This window comes from Carassius gibelio, chromosome B9 (genome assembly GCF_023724105.1).
Source record: "Carassius gibelio isolate Cgi1373 ecotype wild population from Czech Republic chromosome B9, carGib1.2-hapl.c, whole genome shotgun sequence".
In the NCBI taxonomy this organism is placed as follows: domain Eukaryota; kingdom Metazoa; phylum Chordata; class Actinopteri; order Cypriniformes; family Cyprinidae; genus Carassius; species Carassius gibelio.
In genome coordinates this window covers 5,589,933-5,609,517 of record NC_068404.1, presented here as the reverse complement: position 1 = coordinate 5,609,517, position 19,585 = coordinate 5,589,933, and the positions used below count along the sequence as shown (strand labels likewise).

General features: G+C 38.4%; 1 protein-coding gene across 6 annotated transcripts in view; it reads right to left on the bottom strand.

Moving 5' to 3' along the window:
* Positions 1-19,585, bottom strand: part of LOC127964794 (disco-interacting protein 2 homolog A) — a 116,008-nt gene that overhangs the window by 15,010 nt on the left and 81,413 nt on the right. For 5 of the 6 annotated variants that reach the window (XM_052565132.1, XM_052565134.1, XM_052565135.1 and 2 more), the window contains 24 exons: positions 17,749-17,880; positions 16,616-16,648; positions 13,811-13,930; positions 11,721-11,918; positions 11,262-11,353; positions 10,917-11,027; positions 9,527-9,650; positions 9,329-9,438; positions 9,096-9,198; positions 8,653-8,717; positions 8,408-8,501; positions 6,857-6,976; positions 6,629-6,743; positions 6,254-6,393; positions 5,960-6,096; positions 5,268-5,348; positions 5,020-5,147; positions 4,821-4,935; positions 4,421-4,628; positions 4,234-4,334; positions 1,960-2,040; positions 1,754-1,877; positions 1,537-1,658; positions 44-155 (listed from right to left, as the gene is read on the bottom strand). In XM_052565132.1, the coding sequence (XP_052421092.1) occupies positions 44-155; positions 1,537-1,658; positions 1,754-1,877; positions 1,960-2,040; positions 4,234-4,334; positions 4,421-4,628; positions 4,821-4,935; positions 5,020-5,147; positions 5,268-5,348; positions 5,960-6,096; positions 6,254-6,393; positions 6,629-6,743; positions 6,857-6,976; positions 8,408-8,501; positions 8,653-8,717; positions 9,096-9,198; positions 9,329-9,438; positions 9,527-9,650; positions 10,917-11,027; positions 11,262-11,353; positions 11,721-11,918; positions 13,811-13,930; positions 16,616-16,648; positions 17,749-17,880 (2,766 nt within the window). The remainder of the gene's footprint in view (positions 1-43; positions 156-1,536; positions 1,659-1,753; positions 1,878-1,959; positions 2,041-4,233; positions 4,335-4,420; positions 4,629-4,820; positions 4,936-5,019; positions 5,148-5,267; positions 5,349-5,959; positions 6,097-6,253; positions 6,394-6,628; positions 6,744-6,856; positions 6,977-8,407; positions 8,502-8,652; positions 8,718-9,095; positions 9,199-9,328; positions 9,439-9,526; positions 9,651-10,916; positions 11,028-11,261; positions 11,354-11,720; positions 11,919-13,810; positions 13,931-16,615; positions 16,649-17,748; positions 17,881-19,585) is intronic. The other variant, XM_052565133.1, reaches the window with a different exon arrangement.

The window sequence follows — 19,585 nt, the reverse complement described above, 5'->3', positions numbered from 1 at the left end:
TTGCAATAATACAATAGTAAAGTAGTGTAAATGATGTCTTTACCTGTGTCCAGTATCAATGGCCACGTTTTAATATCCACAGCGGCCGCTGCCTCTTTGGATTTCAGTAGTTTCATTATTGCTTGAGTTGTCAGAATACATACAGACTTACTGACCTGTCAAACACATGCAACAGGATAGACAAGTTACAGCAGGGAATACAAGACAGTGTTTAATCAATCAGATGCTGGCTTAAAGGGATAGTTCATCAAAAAATGAAAATGATGTCATTAATAACTCACCCTCATGTCGTTCCAAACCCGTAAGACCTCAGTTTATCTTGGGAACACAGTTTAAGATATTTTAGATTTAGTCCGAGAGCTCTCAGTCCCTCCATTGAAACAGTGTGTACGGTCTACTGTCCATGTCCAGAAAGGTAAGAAAAACATCATCAAAGTAGTCCATGTGACATCAGAGGGTCCGTTAGAATTTTTTGAAGCATCATAAATACATTTTGATCCAAAAATAACATACAAAATTACCAACTGCATTGTCTTCTCTTCTGGGTCTGTTGTGAGTGCTTTCACGACGCTGCTGACACGTTTTCTGGTGTGCCCAATTACAAAGATAACACGTCAGCAGCGTCACTGCAGTGTTGTGAACACGCTCACAACAGACCCGGAAGAGAAGACAACACTGAATAAAGTCTGAGTTTTTGCTATTTTGGACCAAAATGTATTTTTGATGCTTCAAAATATTCCAACGGACCCTCTGATGTCACATGGACTACTTTGATGATGTTTTTCTTACCTTTCTGGACATGGACAGTAGACCGTACACACAGTTTCAATGGAGGGACTGAGAGCTCTCAGACTAAATCTAAAATATGTGTTCCAAAAATAAACTGAGGTCTTACGGGTTTGGAACGACATGAGGGTGAGTTATTAATGACATAATTTTCATTTTTGGGTGAACTAACCCTTTAAGGCTAAAATAATACTTGTTAATATATATTAGTTCTTAATGCACACACACACAAAATATTTATATATATATATATATATATATATATATATATATATATATATATATATATATATATATATATATAAAATCTAATTTAATTTATCTACAGTGGTCATATGTGGACATTATGTATGTATATGTATGTGGACATTATAATCACCATTCATGAAAATAATCTTGTTATTTAAAAAAAAAAGTTCACGCAAAAATTACTTCAGTGAGAAAAGCTTTAGAATTATTTGTTTGCACTGACACTTAATTTGTTTTTAAGTAAAATACAATAAAACAACACCTTATGAGTAAGTTTCTCATAAGCATTTATTAATCTATGATAATGTTAATGTATAAACACAGCAAAAAAATAAAAATAAAAATAAAAAAAAACATATTGAATATTAACAAAATTAACAAAATTCTATAAAATACAATAATACAGACTCGTTCACCAGGGGGCGCTAGTGTTCCTGTTTCTTGGCTAGGGAAGCATGCCTATCGTAAACAGCATGTGCTGCACTCAGAGACTGAAGTTACCTCAACAATCATTTTAACGGTTGGCAGGGTTGTGGTTAAGTTCTGTGGGTGTGGAGGCCTGACGGTGACTGGAACGCAGCCGGCGTACAGACAGCCATAGAAAGTGGCAATCAGATCAACACCTGCAAAGTAGGAAGACAGAGAGGTCTTTAGCCCTACAAAACCTGAGATCTAAACACTCTTTATTAGACCAAATATAAGTGTCTTTCTCTCCTACCAGGAGGATAAACAAGTGCTACGTGATCTCCAGTGTTAAGTCGACCTCTTTCCATCAGCGCCACGGCCACACGTTCTGCCCGCTTGTGCAGCTGTACACAGGAGGCTGTGTTGGCCACAGTGCCCTGAAAAAATGATGATAGTGAATATACACAATCTGTCAATGAATACAGTGTTTCCTGGGCTGAGGGATAATGAGTTTTGTACCTTGGCGTTGAGCAGCAGAAACAGAGGGTGATCTGGTGTGGCCTGAGCCCTCCACTGCAGAACATCCTGCATGTACAGGAACTACGAGACGAGAGAGGACACATTCAGACAACAGTGATAAAGTGCACTTGATTCTATTGAAAGCGCGCTTGCAGTGTACTTCAAATATTAGATTAAGTTATTTGTACTTGCAGATAATGATGTGACATGATGTCAAGTATGGTTACCCATACTCATAATTATTGCTCTGTATTTATCCTAAGTGTACACACAAAGCAGTGAACGCACACCCGGAGCAGTGGCCAGCCATTTATACTCGGGAGCAACTAGGGGTTCAGTGCCTTGCTCAAGGGCACTTCAGCCATGGGTATTGAGGGGGGAAGAGAGCGCTGTTCATTAACTCCCCACCACCTACAACTCCTGCCAGCAGCGAGACTCGAACCGGCAACCTTCTCTAACAATTAGGCCACAGCTGCCCCACATGAATGCTTTTCAGCCATAAATGCCTTTTCAGCACATTCAACAGTACCTTTACCAAATTTCAGTGACTATAGAATTAATTATGAAATTAAATATAAAGATGTACTCAAAAATGAAAATTCTGTCATGAATTATTCACCCACATGTCGTTCCAAGCCTGTAAGACCTTCGTTCATCTTTGGAACACGAATTAAGATATTTTCGATGAATTCCGAGAGCTCTCTGTTCCTCTCACAGACAGCAAGAATTCTAATACAATCGAGGCTCTGAAACCTAGCAAGGACATCGGTAAAATAGTCCATGGGACATGAGTTGCTGGCTACACAGTAATTTTACGAAACTACGAGAATACTCTTGTGTGTAAAGAAAACAAAAATAACAGTTTTAGTATCACATACTGTTTACATTGTTTACGCTTTGATCAGAATGTAAACAAAGTATCCATGTACATTGTGGCATACATTGTTTATGTATGTGTTTAGTATGTTGCGCTAAAGGGTGACATGGAGGAAAGGAATTGTTGAATCATGTCGTTATTTTTGTTTTCTTTGCACACAAGAGTATTCTCATAGCTCCATGAAATTGTGGTTGAACCACTGATGTCACATGAACTATTTTACCTATCTCCTTGCTAAGTTGAGCCTTGTAAGGATCCTTGCTGTCTATGGGAGGGTCAGAGAGCTCTCGGGTTTCATCAAAATATCTTAATTTGTGTTCCGAAGATGAACGAACGAAATGAGGATGAGTAATAAATGACAGAATTTTAATTTAACACAGACTACACAGGACTATGTCAAGTGCATGTGTGCATAGTGAGAGAACAGTGCAGACAGCGAAAAGTTGTACAAAGTTGTTTATGCGGAGGTAGATAATAGAATGGGGTGTGTGTGATTCCTTTAAATTGTCCAGTGTGTGAATGAGTTCCCTACTGTATCCCTACAGTCCTCTGGAGTTGAGGAGTCTGATGGTTTGGGGGAAGAAGCTGCCACGCAATCTGACTGTGAGGGCCTGAATGCTTCTGTACCAGATGGCAGGAGGGTGAAACGTTTATGAAAGGGGAGTCTGGGGTCGCCCGCAGTGCTGATGGCTTTACGAGTACAGCATGTGGTGTAAATGTTTGAGAAAGAGGGAGAGGGACCCCGATGATCTTCTCAGCTGTCCACACTATCCACTGCAGGGTCTTGCAATCTGCCAATGTGCAGTCACCAAACCAGACAATGATACAGCTGCTCAAGATGCTCTCAATAGTCCCTCTGTAGAAAGTGGTGAGGATGGGGAGTGGGAGACGTGCTTTCATCAGCCTTCGTAGGAAGTACATACGCTGCTGTGCTTTCTTTGCTAAAGTGTTGGAGTTAAGAGACCAGGTAAGGTTCTCTGCGAGGTGAGCACCAGGGAATTTGGATCTCAATGGGGGAGCCGTCAATCTTCAGCAGGGAGTGGTTATTCTGTGCCCTCCTACAGTCAACAACCATCTCTTCTGTTTTGTCCACGTTCAGGGACAGGTTGTTGACTTTGCACCACACTGTTAGTAGGTGCACCTCCTCTCTGTATGCTGACTCATCTCCTTTGCTGAAGAGAACTACCACAGTCGTGTCATCAGCAAATTTAATGATGTGGTTTGAGCTGTGCATGGCTGCACAGTTGTGAGACAGCAGAGTGAACATTAATAGATGTGCTTAATCGTGATCAATTGTTTGACAGCACTAATTATTTCCATAATAAGTACTCTTTTTTTAATAAAGTGTGACCTCTGACCTCTGTGGTTTGAGAGAGTGAAATGGGGTTGATCTTCACCTGATCATTGTCCTCCAGCTGTGAAACATCTCTCCCACAGGCCTGTGCAATCCTCTTTCCTGCCACTAGGTTTCCGACTATCATGGAAGCAGGACCCACCTCTGAAACAACAGAGACAACAGGCCATATGATGTGCAAAATGTGCATAAAATGAAAAACCACCACCCAACACTCGCGCAGGACTCACCTGTACCCGGCTGCTTCTGTCTAGGTTTGGGCAGGTTGGTGACACAGGTATGAGGGCACATGAGGACGTTGCAGGGGTGCAGGGCTCCCTCCAGGAAGCGCTGTTTGGTCTCTGAGATGTGGATGCCGCCCAGAGGAGCTTTGGGTAGTGTGTTAGCGGGCACCAGAGCCAGACAGTACACTCCCACCTGATGGATGCTGTCGATAGCCTGAGAGTGAGACAGAAAGTGATCAAGAAAAATATGTATGTGTGTGTCTATGAGTGTTGTGTTTGTGCACATTCGGACAAACCTACTACTAATTGTAAAAATGCATACAGTTTTCTGTTAAGATTATGTTAAGAATATTATTTTGCATTGTCCTTATTTAGATAGCTATGATAAAAGTGTGTGTGTGTTCACCTGCAGCACACGGCTCATCCACTGGAAGCTGTCCTCCTCCGAGGCGTCTGGTCTCTGTTCTGCCACCACAACAATGCGTTCATCATGCAGCACAGATAAAGAGAAAACCGCAATCCTGACAGAGAAAAGAGATGCAGCCTTCAGTCCGAGCAGAGATTCATACTCATCTCAAGTCGAGAGTAAATGACATTTGAGTTACCTTCCTCTGTACACAAACTTCATGGGCTCCACGGCCAGTGCTGTGGCCACCACATCATCTGCGTTATGTCTCCGTCCACTCACCACCATCAGTCCATCCATCTTTCCCACCACAAACACCAGATTATCCTGTAATACAAGAAACAAAGCCAATCCCAGAAAGATGAACTCCACGTATTGATTTAAAAGACACTCAAAAGTTATCCTGCTTCAATAGGAATGGTTTTGTTTTAAGGCATCTGGACCCACCGGCCCGATGAAGCCAAGGAGAGATGTGCGTGTGAAGGGTCTGTCACTGATGGGAGCTCCTGATGATGTGACTGGAATGGTCTGAAAACAAGACAACGAAAACATTTTAGTCGAGTTCACAATGCTGTCAAGTCCTGATTTCACTAATCTTTTTTTTTATAGGTAAGCATCAACGACTTTTTAACAGGGTTATAACACATAACTCAAAGCTCTTGATGACTAGTGGTTTTATTTGTGAACTTTTAACCATTTTTTTATAAATTGTTCTCATTGGCTATTATTGTTACTTTTTTCTATATCTTATATAAAGTTATGCCACAGTCAGACAATATAATATAACTTGATCTTTACTGTTGTAGAGAAAATGCTCATGTCTTTCTAGAATCAGTTTGTTGAATCATAGCGTCAGAAATTTCAGTAAAGTATAATAACAAGAATTGCAGATGTGAATGAATGTTTTAAACGAGTGAATAATTCAACGACTCGCTCAAAAAGATCCAAAATACGCCAACTGGTATGTGTCATCTACAGAATGGCCCACTGAATGTGAGTTTTTGACAGATATATTTAATTTTCAAAATTGATACCACTATGGCTGCACTTTTAATTCAATATAGAACCAAAATCGAATATGTATTGAACATTTTAAGACCAACACTATATGTTTAAAAATCACTGGAGATTTCATTTACCTCAAAGACAGTCTTGGTCATGCCTGGCAGACCGTAGTAGGAGATTCCTGTACTGCTGGAGCTCACACAGATTTCTCCAACCTCATCCGTTCGACACAGGTATGGCGTGCCCTCTAACCGAATCACACACACCAGCGCTACACACACAGAGATGCATAGACAGCACATTAGTCCCCAAAGGAAATACAAAATTAAGAATAATAGAATGTTAAACATAAAGTGCCAAAAAAGTAAAGCATTCCTTCATCGCACTATTCATCCAATAAAAATCAGTGAGAGTAAAGCAGGTTTCACCTCCAGGCATGACCTGTCCCACATCCTGGACAGTGAGCACAGAGAGCTTCTCCTCTGTGTCTACTCGAATCACTCCATAACTCAGACCGCTCATGGACAGTACTGCCTTCCCCGGAGGAGGAACACCCATCTCTGGAGGCCTGAACACACACATACAGAGACATTCAACATGGATTTGTGCTCTGGAAAACGATGCTGCTGAATGCAAATTCAAATGCAAAATACCATTATCATTTCTGAGATGCTAACTGAAATGTATTAGAGAAAAAGGTGAAATAAAATAGCAAGCAGTGTCTTGTGTAAACTGGGCAGAATGCATGCACTAGAACAGTAGTGGTTTTACAGTAGCAAGTTGCTATAATGTCATCAGTGTACCTGCGGATGGCGACGGTCATGGCCTCAGAGGAACTTGCACACGGGCAGATCACCTCTGGCCGCAGCCCACGGGCCTGAAAGACGTTGAGGAAGGCATCGCAGGACGAAATAGACCCTGCATTTCAATATGCACAACACACACAATGTTCCAGCAACATTTCAGGCTGTGTTCCATACCACTTGGAATAACGCTTGTGCTCAGATTGTTCTGTTTAAGTGTTCACTCACATGGGTTTGCTCCATCAGCGACGATGAGCATGCGGAGAGAACTGAGACTGATGTCTCTCTGATCCCGCTGGGCTAAAAGTGACCAGTGCATGTCCCTGGATTTCACCACGGCTACACGAGCTGTTTGAAACACACAGGACATATGAACATGCAAACAGTCACACAGTATTTAATCAGTGTAGTAACAGCTAGGATGTGAAACAGGTGTTTACTGTCTATATGTGACCCTGGAGCACAAAAGCAGTCATAAGTAGCATGGGTATGTGTATATGTTCTTTTATGCCAAAAATCATTAAGATATTAAGTAAAGATCATGTTTCATGAATACATTTAGTAAATTTCCTGCATTAAATATATACAAGGTTAATTTTTGTTTAGTAATATGCATTGCTAAGGACTTCATTTAGACAACTTTAAAGCCAATTTTCTCAATATCTTGATTATTTTGCTCTCACAGATTCCAGGTGTTCGAATAGTTTTATCTGAGCCAAATGTCTGAGCCTATCTTAACAAACCATACATCAATGGAATGATTATTTATTTAGATTTCAGTTTATGTATAAATCAGTAAAAATAATAATAATAATAATAATAATAATAATACCCTTATGACTGGCTTTGAGATCCAGGGTCACATATAGAGACCACCTATTAACATTAAACCTACATGTCAGAGTCTTGTACCAGTAGCCTACTGTCTTTGTTAAATATTTTACTCTTTTGAAAGGTTTCCCTTAAAATTAACATTTGTTCACAATGCTCTGTTAGCAGATTATATAATATTTCTGAACAATTTTAATCCAGTAGACAGTATTTTAGAAATAAATTTTAACTTTAAAAAGTTCACAAACTCCTCTTTGTGTAGTTACATCATTTAACCCGTAGGTGGCAAAAGTGTCTTTTTTAAAATATTATGAGTAAATCTTCATAATTCATATAATCTGAAGAAATGTGGAGAATACAGTATTCTACTGTCCAAGAGTTTGAGATATTAAATATTTTTGAAAGACATCTCTTATGCTCATCAAGACTGCATTCGTTTACTGTAATCAACAATGCAGTAAAAACAGCACTGTTTTCTATTTTATTATATTTTAAAATGAAATGTATTCCTGTGATGGCAACACTATATTTTTAACATCATTACTCCAGTCTTCAGTTTCACAAGATCCTTCAGAAATCATTCTAATGTACAGATTCTACAGCATTTATTAAAAAAACAAATCTTGATGACAAATTACGTCCAAATGTATTCATTTCAAACCAGCAGCAAATTCTTTATTTATTTTAACAGGTTTGACAGGTTTAACTCACTTAAACCTCCTTTTTACTTTAGAATCCAAAAACTTTGGTATCAACTTTTAGAAGAGTCCATAAAGATTCTGTAATCTGAAGAAAAATACAGTTAATTGCAATGCTAAATATCTATTTTAAATGCACAGCAACTGCATCTCACATCAGTTGATTTGGTTTATCCACATGAAAGTGGCCGTAGTTCTGTGGCTAAAGATCATGACACACAGGCGGTCTGGCTTTAGGCAGTACACTCACCTTTATATGTGTGGACTTTCTGGATCCAGGAGAGAGGGTTGACCTTCATCAGCGAGTATGGGATGCTGATCACGTGCATTCGGTTCATCACACTCTGAACACACATCACCATGACAGCAGTTGCCAAGGACACAGGTTAAGAAAGCAAAAGACAGCTGGATGAGTGCGAGGTGATCTGACTCCTTATCCATGTGTGTGTGAGTGTACTGTGTGTGAACGTATCAAACCACGTGTGTCTGAATTACCGTGAGCACCCCGTGCCATAGACCAGCATCTCGCTTGAAGTCCAAAACATTTGTTATAATTTCACCTGTAAAATCACAGTAAACATTTAGTGGTGTATACTGCAAAAAACATTTACAATAATGGTGTGATGTATGTAAACAGCAGCAAGTAAAACACCATAAATTATGCATGAATAATTTCAAAACTTTTGAATTTTTGTTGTTTAGACCTTAGTTGTGTAGATCTAACTGATAACAATTGCATTTGCACTAAATCTAGTATTAAAGGTGTATACAGAGGCAGAAGAAGAGGGTTACAGTGTCTTTACTGCAGGAGCTGCTGTGTAAGGAGTGTTAAGGGTCTGTGAGAAGTTATTTAGAGAGTGGAAGTAGGACACTATAGACCTGCAGTGGCCGGTCTCAGAAGAGCCTGTGTGTGATGTGTGTAAGTCACACACACTCACCCTCTGTGTAGCCACAGGCCTGTGTGAGCGCATGACAGTGAGCCAGCATGGCAGAGTGAGACACCGTGATGCCCATAGTGCTGCCCTCCTTACTGGTCTTATACTGTGTACAGACAGACAGATTCAGAGTTAGAGAGATGGACAGAGAGATGAATGGATGGTCAGACGATAGATAGATAGATAGATAGATAGATAGATAGATAGATAGATAGATAGATAGATAGATAGATGACCTCTATGTATGCGATCTCATTGCAAGCATCTCTTATTGGAGGATGCCAGTCTTTAGGAGGCTTTGCAACATGCTTTCCATCAGTAACGAACCACAGCAGTCGTGGCCAGCCTGTAAAAACATATACACAATATACCCGAGGTGAAGAAACAGCACCATAAAATAAAGATTAAATAACTGGCTTGTACAGAACACCCACCCTTAAAAGTGACAACTTCTCCGGTCTGTGCTTTGGGCAGACCCTTCTGACAGGCATCAGTGGTCAGGGCCAGAGTGACCCCACAGCTGCCCAACAGAAACCCCACCTGCTGACTGCCTGCATCCTGATGAGAGGAGACACAGACAGTCATCAATACAACACCGATCTGCAGTCCACTCACTCCTTCTCTGTCTTAAATCAGACGGTCTGCGATAACAGTCTCAACAACACAACACTAAGGCATCATGTGTGTTTTTGTGACCTTCATTTTAAAAGGGTCTTATGAAATTGGTAAAAATGCATGCATTATTTGGTGTATTTGGTGAAATGCAATGTGTTTATGTGTTGATTTTTACAAAGCTCATCGTTCTGATAAGCGAAGTGTGCTCTGATTGGCCAGCTATCCAGTGCATTGTGATTGGCCGAATACCTAAGCATGTGATGCAAATGTTATGCCCCTCACCATACTGTGATGCTGTGTCCCGGCACGACGAGACAAAACCAATAAAACCCATTATAAACGAGGCATTTATTGCATCCAGTGGGGACATAATTGCTGATTATAATGACTTATACTGTGTTTTTACACGTTGCGTTGGATATTGCACTGCGTAAACATAAAACTATGTCTGCGTTAATGATCGGAGAAACAACAAACAACAAGCGCTACTCTGCACTGCTCAAAACTCACATTTGATTAGACAGTGGCAAGTTCTTTACATATGTAAACGTACTTACAGACTAAGAGTCAGAAGCACAAGACTGTCCATGCAAAGTTGGAATTTCCAGACTTGTATGCGCTGCACACACTCGAATAATTGCATCGCACTGTTCCAGAACAGTGTTGTAAATACAGCTTAACCTCTGATTTGAGCCCTGATTTGTAAGACCAAAAAAAGCAGTTTTCCTTTCACAATGAAACACACAGCTTCTCCACAACATGGCGGCATCAGCCGTTGTTTGTTGATTTTAGGGGGGCATGGACGAGTCTTAACTTTATAAAGAATATCTCTTTGGGTTTGAGACTTCAGTTTTTGCAACTTTAGAGATCTTATCTATGCATGAACAGCTTTTAACACTCCAAAGATAAAGGTAAATTTGAAATCACATCATATGACCCCTTTATTAAAGGATTAGCTATCTCCATCAGGAACATTATCTCTATTAGTCAAACCATACACGCGTCAAAGCAGCACAGAGACAACTTGTTATACCTTTCAATAGAAGACATTCAGGTCTTTTACAGAACTTTTTAAAAGCTTTTTTCAAGGATAACGCTGTGATGTGAGGAGATCAGGGTGTCATATTGTGTCTTTTCCTGTATGGGGCTCTAATGTGATTGAAATCTATAATAGTGTTGTTTGTGTGCTGGTGTAATGCTGATTAATACCTTTCGAGTGAGTGGCACTTCAATGGGCACAGGCACCAGCTCCGCCAGGAGGCATGCATAAAACGCCACCATAAACATCACAGGATCATTGTTAGGGAACACAAGAGCAACCTGCAGAGATACACAACAGATTTATTTACACCTCTAGCATTAATTCTGTTTACTGCTACAGCTAACTTATTTTATTCTGGGCCTGTTACACTTGGTATTAACACTTGGTATTGTCCATCACTGGATATGTCAAGTTGTGTCAGAAATGGTATATTGGAATTTTCTTTCTCCTTTATAATACAAAATAACTTAGAATTGTGCTTAAGTATACAAATTGGTATACTGGACACTCACTCTGTCTCCAGGTCGCAGTAGTGGTTCATTCCTGGTGCTCAGTTTGTTCAGCAGTGTATAGGCAAGTTTCTGACTCCGTGTCCACAACTTCCCTACAGAAACACGTTTACAAGAACTCATCTAAAGCAGGCAATCCTAAATCCTTCATCACTTGAATTAAGTAAAATTAAAAATTATTTTAAGGTTACAGATTTAACATACAGTTTAATAGCTACAGTTTGATAGTGTTTTTGAAATCAAATCTTTGCAAAGCTGTGACAGGAAACACTGGCATCAAACAATGCTTTGGAAAAACAATTAATCCTTAAATTAATTAAATTTGTAATTCAATTATGTAATTCAATTTCATGTAACTAGTTACTCCACAAAACTGATGATAACTGATGATGTAGTTCAGTAATCAGGAGCAGAAGAAAAAAAAAAATATTGTATTTAATTCAGTGTGAAGTTCCACCGTACCATATGTTAGTGTGTAGATGGGTTTGCCGGCGTTGTCCAGAGCAGTGAGGCAGGGGCTTTTGGGTTGTGTGGTGCCCCAGCGCTGTAAAGAGGCCAGTAATGAAGGAGGCCAGTTAGTGACCACCCCCAGCGGATCCCCATTCAGGGGTCTCATCTCACCCCCCTCGGGCTTCGGCTGGTTTGGATCTGGATGCTGGACTGTAGATGACAGGAAATCATGTTTTTTAATACAATACTGACGTATTATATACCCTATTTGGTTTTCTTTATGCTAATATACATTTTACAGATTATATATAAATGTATGCTTACCGATACTTAGACATTTAGTCAGTTTAATAAAAAATCTATTATTTTCCACCTATGAAAATGTATTCTATTGTGTGCTTACTAAAATCACAACCAAGTTGAGTTTCCTTCCTATAAACAGTTGAAAACAGTTTATTTATAAGCAGCTCACTGGGTTTTGGAGCAGAGTTTGTGTGAGAGTGATTTTAAATGTCACTGAGCATCTCAGGGTGACTTATGCATCCTGAGGATGAAATGTGACACGGCTTTAAATAGATTTGATTGATTTTGTGTGTCTGGAACAGGAAGAGAAAGAAAAGCAGAGGGAAAGAAATAGAGAGAATATAAAGTGAAGATGCTGCTGCTAAGAGATTACCATAACCTTAAGAAATGATTGACTGAAGAGAGAGAAAAAGAAAAGAAGAGATAGATTCAGAGGGTTTCTGAAACTTTAATGACCTGTAAACTTGAGGATCACTGTTCTGTCACTGGACAGTGTATATAACAACAATAATAAAATAAGAGTTTATCTCCATAATGCAGAAACAAATAAAAGGCTGAACAATTTGAGTATGGCATACAATGTTATGTTTATATGCATAAATAAACAAACAAATTATATATATAATATAAACAAAGGCATATAACAAAACAGACATTTGTTTTTGAGAAATTGACTTGAGTAATAATGTTTAAACCTTTCAACGATTTAACTGCTGTATAAAATCCTGACTTGAGACTGACCAATCAGAGAAGCCGCTGTTACCAAAGAAACAAGAGCAGGTCACTCCAAACTCTCAGTAAACAGGTCCACTTTCTCAATATTTATGTAATACGTGTGTGACAAATAAAGAACCTTAAAAGAACCTTAAAACAAAAGTTTATTTCTTTATTATTATAATTTTTTTAATGCACTACCATTCAAAGTTTGGGGTTGGCAAAAATATTTTTATGTTTTTGAAAGAAGAAGATGTGAAAAGCACACACACACACACACACACACAAACACACACACACACACACACACACACACATATATATATGCAGTGCCGTGAAAAGATTTTGCCCCCTTCCTTGTTTTTTTTATTTTTACAATTATTATTATTTGCATATTTGCCACACTTGAAAGATTCAGGTCATTAGACAAATTTGAATATTAAACAAAGATAATGCAAGTAAATACAAAATGCAGTTTTTAAATGATGATTTAGTTTATTAAGGGAAGAAATCTGTCCAAACCTGCCTGGCCTTTTGTGAAAAATTGTTGTTTTGTGTTTTTTTCCTGTCTCCTGGGTCAGTAACTTCTTCTAAAAAGCAGTTTTTGACTAAATAGCAAAAGGTCATGATTAATGATATTCAATCTAAGTGTAAAAGCTTAAGTTCCTCCTGAATACTGAAGATCTGAAGGAAATGCGATTGGTGTTTGTCCTCATTATCATGATGTGGTGGTTTCGATACAAAAGAGCTCTATTTTAAGTCTATTTTATTTTACTATTATTTTGTTCTTAGCATCTTAGCTGAAATCACTATCAGTAATAGTGGTGGGAATTCCCCAAGGTAAAGTGAGTTTGTATCTAGAAGTGGAACACACTCCTAGACAGGTGGAGCTGGGGGAGGTAGAGGGTTTCAGAGAAACACACTGCAGGACTGGATGTACAGTGAACACTTAACCAGACTATTTAAATGTTGAGCAAGCAACTTAATAGCTGAGCAGAGACTAAACAGCCTTTAGTAAATTATGTGAAGTGAATGCTAGCAGAGCTTTATGGCAGAATGATATATTTCTAGATGTATGAACCTACCATCCAAAAGTTCCTCGAAATCATCAACAAAGAACTCTCGTAAAGGGGGTCTCTTTGGCCTTTTCAGAGTGTTTAGGAGCTGCTGAATCTTAGAGGACACTCGACTGTTGACTGGAACACCTTTAGACAGAAAGTGTCAGGAGAAGGTAGGACAGAGAAAAAGAGAGAAAGATGGAGAGGATGAGATAAAAAAGCAGAGAAAGGTCATTGTGAAAGGATGGTGGGGTTTCACACAACAGCCTGTCAGTCAGTGTAAGGCTGTATGCCCATGGGTTTGGTTAAGATGGTACTGAGCGTGCTCAGTAGAGACACCTGACCCAGAGCATCAAAGACTCCTGACTCTGATTGAGGCAGCTGGACTCATGCTGCCTAGCAACAAGCTTCTACCCAGCCACCATCTCATCAACCATTCACGAGCTTTCTTCTGAAAAAGTCCATCTGATCATGCTCTATATGCTTTAGATAGGGCTTTCGGATTACTGTAGTTTAAATAGATTGAAACTCCATTCACATGAAACACAGGGACAAAAGATGCAATGAATATGTTAATACATGTTAAACAATATCACAGTATCACATGAGCACCAGGGTCACTCTACAAAGTGCTACAAACATGTCTGAGCAATTCCCCATGCCAAATACATATATTATATATATAAGAAAAAAATATTAAAAATATCTAAATATCAAAACACTGATGGAGATTTAGACAGATTAAATAATAACACAAATAATCCAATTAAAATTGAGTACCAAAAGCCAATTAATATTTTAATGTCCTTATGAAGACATTTGTACAAAAAATAATGATGGTTTATTTACATTATTTTTATAATAAATATTATTATTACAGTGATTTCTCGATGTTACTGTCGGTAGTTTTACCAATAGGGATGTAAAATGCATACATTGTTCAGTGTTAATAATTACATTTCTTGTTCAAAATACATTTACTGTGCTTGTTTGAAATGGTGATTGCTGATTGGATGGTAATTTTCAGCAATTCCCATTGCAGTATAAACTGTTCTTTCATCCTACATAATTATGAATTTAGTAGAGTCACAGAAACACCACAAAATCACCAATGTGTAATGAAAAAAAAAAAAAAAAACTGACAAAAAAACTAAAGAACAATAAGGAACATTTCTCAGCTGGTTTTTAAAGAAATTTTAGAAACACCCATCAAATGTTTCTATTGAGGTAAACATATACTTTCACATTACAGTTAGGAGAGAACAGAACCAAACATCAAGACAAAACGATCATCTTCACATGATGAATCTATCTATTCTTTCATTTCTCTGTTAAATATCTGTCTGTGAATTCCACAGAGAGATGGCTGTGTCATTTATATAAGCATGACTGAGATGTTCTCTGACATTCCATTGTCAAGAGACACCTGAGCCTCAGCCGCTGTCAGTCTGCCCCTCATCTCTGTCTGCATCTCACACACACTCACAGACCGTGCTCAAGTACCCAGAATTCACTGCAGGACCCGAGAAAGCCAATTACTGTAACAGCTCCCCAAACACACACCTTCTTGCTATTTAGTTAAATAATAAATTCTCTCATGTGAGGATAACCACAACATAACTACTGCTATCCTGCTTCATAAATGTCCATAAGCCATATTAACTTTATTAAACATAATAATCACACACTATCACCACCATGATAATGTGGCTAATGTGCAACACTATTCAACCAAGCGTTTATTCGCCAACAAAAATGTACTACTTTTGAACATGGTGCCAATTTGACATTTAAATGTAACTAAATATTTTACTAAAAGTATGTTTTGTATATCGTATAAAAAAGTAACAAAAATCACAGAGCGTAGCATAATCTAGTTGTTAAAAGCAAGGACAATTTGTCTAATTATCTCTTCACACATTTACTTAAATACAAACTTTCTCTTGTGAAAAAGAAGTGCACTTAACTGCAGAGAATGTTCCATTTCAGGCCAAATGATATAAAACTTGTTGTTATAATTATATGTAACTTAAGTGTACTTAAGTGTAATGTATGTTTCTTAACATTCTTAAGTACACTTTTTAACAATGTCAAATGAAAGGGTTTTAAAGAACATTTTAATCATTCTGTATTATCTCCTGCTTTAAAGTACACTTAATTTGACGAGTTTACTAACATACTAAAGCACATAAGTACTTAATTATAATTTTAACTCTAGTGTGTTCAATATTAAATATTACATTCAAAGTTAATGTATTTTGAAAAAACTAAAAAAATTGTATCTTCATCATTACAAAATCTGTAATTACCAATATCTTTGAATACATGACTACAAGTTTCAATATAAATTACATTTCAGTATTTTAAGTGTACAATAAATGCTCATCAGATATTCTTAAGCTATACTTAAGTGCATTTTATATAAATTGGAATTAACATGCAATTAAGCATCCAAAAACTTTACACTCATTTCACACTTAAGTATGTTCTTTCTGTAACAAGTACTCTTGAAAAGTATGCGAAAATGTACTTTCTCTTTCACAAAAGATCAACACAGACACATCCAAAAAAATCTTATTCCCAGATATTTCTAGACAATTGTTGTATCTTCTCACAATGCAAAATCTATAAATAAACGCTGCGAAAATACCTTGAAAGAATAATTAAACGACATTAAAAAGACAAAGAGACACATTAGGAGGAAATACATTTCTTATGATAGTAATTTCCATGAGTTAAGCAGACAGTGTTTAACACAGAGGTCACAGCTGAGACACAGATGCACAGAGACACCAGGAGGAGGGGCAGATTGAAATAAACATGTATAAATACCATCCAAGGCCTCCCCATCTCCCTTGTCAGTGCCTGAGGAAGAGAAAACGTGAATAAACATGCACGTTCATGACAGCATGCTGCTTCTACAGAGATGAGGTGACTCAAATTGAGCATGGCAGACATAGTCTTTCTGTCTTCTTGCTTTTAGTGGTTAACCAAAACTAAACATCCATCCAAGAACTAATACACCAAAGCTGATGTACAGTTGTGATGTTCAGCTCTATGTCTTAAAGGGACATTACACCTAAAAAAAAAATGTTATACCCTCATCTTTATACCCTAATGTCATTCAAAACGTTTATGATTTTTCCCTTAGTGGAACATTAATGGACATACAGTGAAATTGTGACAAAAAAAGCATACATCTCACTAAGCATATTTTGAGCATTATAAAGCCAAATGATAGCTAAACATGTTACCTTTCACCTCAAATCGAAACTGACCCTTCTCAGTTTAAGTGGCACGTGAACCAATCATATTTTCATATTTACTAGTTAAAGCACAAAATAAACATGAATGACATTAGAAGGTGTTTTATTTCTACTATGGAAAGACGTCAATACACACCATTTAAAAGTTTGAGTCCACCAAAGTTAACCAACTCTCCTGCCTGATTTGTTTATCGGACAAAAATGGTGGATTTGGATTTATGATTGGTGAGATCGCCTGTGCTTTTTATACAGGACACTTCCTGCTCAGGATTTTGATAAAGCACCCAAAGTAGTTTGACCAGTAAAATCCAGGTAACTTACATAATCGACCAATCATGGCGAGTGAGAAGATCTACAGAGAATGATCAAAGTGATGCAAATGGTTATGCTTCCACGCTTTTAAACCTGGTGTGTTCACAATACATACAAGAACTGCGAACAATAAATTGGTGAAAACAAAACAGCAAACAAGTTTTCTTTTTTTCTTTTTTGTATTATCAACAAACATAATATTTATGTGTGCTAAATACTTTTAGCTTTGAATCTCAATCACTAAAAACAAATCAGTCAGCTTGATCTTCTGGATGCAGTGGTGTGTAGAGTTCTGTGGAGAAATGACATGATATTCCCTCTTTCTTACAGGAAAGAGAGGTGTGAGACAGGAAGATGCTCTGCAGGCTGGAGCTTTAGGGGACTCACCATCGGCGGTCTCCATGACACTGGTGTGTGTGTATCCGCGTGGAAGCCCTCGCATTGATGCCACCTGTGGACGCTCCGCATGCACCGAGCGCTCCGACAGGCCTGTCACATCCGGGGGTGCACTGTGGTTGTCTGTCATGAGGTGCCAAAGGTCAAAGGTGAGTGGAGGTCAAAGTATAATAATGCATGATGGACTGTTCTGTGATCAAACCCATGATAAATTATGATATTGATCATATAGTTAAGAAGCTGCACAGTCATAATATCTTACTGGTCCAAAATTCAACTCTATATCTCTAAAATGATAAAAACATGGAATTAAACATCAAATATGTTCTGATTCCATGTGAACGTCCAAAAGAAGAGCTTTATAGTCTTTTATATAGAAGTTATTTCCACACTATTGACCAACAAGCAGCTGTTTTGCATTTAATCTTCCCTCTTACAGCTGGGTTTGTCTGGCAGACTGCTTTAGAACAGTGGACCCACAGTGGCTCTGACACTGTGTGAAATCTGTGGATATTTACAGTGAGCACCCAGGGCCAGCTCGGAGGGCAGAAAGGCAAAAAAAAAGAGGGTGAAAGAAAGAGGAGACGACGAGAGAAGGGGAGAGATAAGGGGAATGCAAATGTTTATAAGCAGAACTCTGTTAAGAGCAGAGCAGCTGAGGAAAGTGAATGCGTTCTGCAGTTATGGTGTTACTCACTCTCATGCCGTTCAAAACTTGCATAAAATAAGAGTTTTTATTCAGTTCAAACAGTGACGATGGGCTGTCAAGATCAAACCCCAGCAAAAATGCAGAATAAAAGTAGTCAATTTGACTCTGCAATCTTTCAAATTAGGTTTTCTGTTTTGTTTTGTTTTTTGTTTTTTTGTTTTTTACAATGCTGGGATATAGCCCTGTGTTGAGTTAAAGCATAAACATTGTTATTTGGACTACTTATATGACACTTTCATGGCGCCCTTTGTCATAGAGCTTGATCTCCATCTCCATTTGTTTCACTATGAAACAACCATCATAGCTTGAAACGATATGAGGGTGAGTACTGCATGAGTTATTATTCCTTGAACAGGATTCATTAACAGCGAAGGTTGCCAAAAATGATTATTTTACAGCAGAACTGGAACCTGCTCAGATCTTTTGTTTGCCAGTCAAACTAACAAGGCCAATGCTGGCTTTATCTGCACAGACTGGCTCCAGGACCCTAAAGATATGCCAGTACAGCTGAAAAAAATAGTTTAAAAAGCAACCATCCACCATGCAAGCATGCAGCCAGGACATTAAAACCATGATTTTATCATCGCCGTGAGCAGCAGCAGAGCAGTAAAGCGCTCCTTGTGCTATAAACATTAGCAGTGTGTGAGCACGTCATGCACAAATGGGCAACTTTAGAGATGAAGGTAAGATCTGTTCTTTTGTTTTTAAGGCACTGAGCTGTAACAGAAACATTGCGAAGCCCGTTGATGATTTTGCGCTTAGGAGTAAAACAAGGTTATCAGAATCAGAGCTCCAGGACTGAGATCAGTACACAAATCCAGCCACCCAGCTATAAAGAGCAGCTTGATTTTTCAGTTTTTGGTTTTGGTGCTGGTCTACCCTGTTGGAAAAACAGCATATGCTTGTTAGGTATGTTTTGAAGAATGGCTGCTGGTTTGAGCTGGTCCTAAGCTACTAGCTCCTGCTCAAGACCAGCTTAGGACCAGAACTTGACCAGCTCAAACCAGCAGCCATGCTTCATAACATACTTAACCAGCATATACTGTTGTTTTCAACAGTGTAGCGAGTGGACCCTCATAGAGTAGCCCAGCTGTCTAACAGCAAACTTCACTTGTTAAG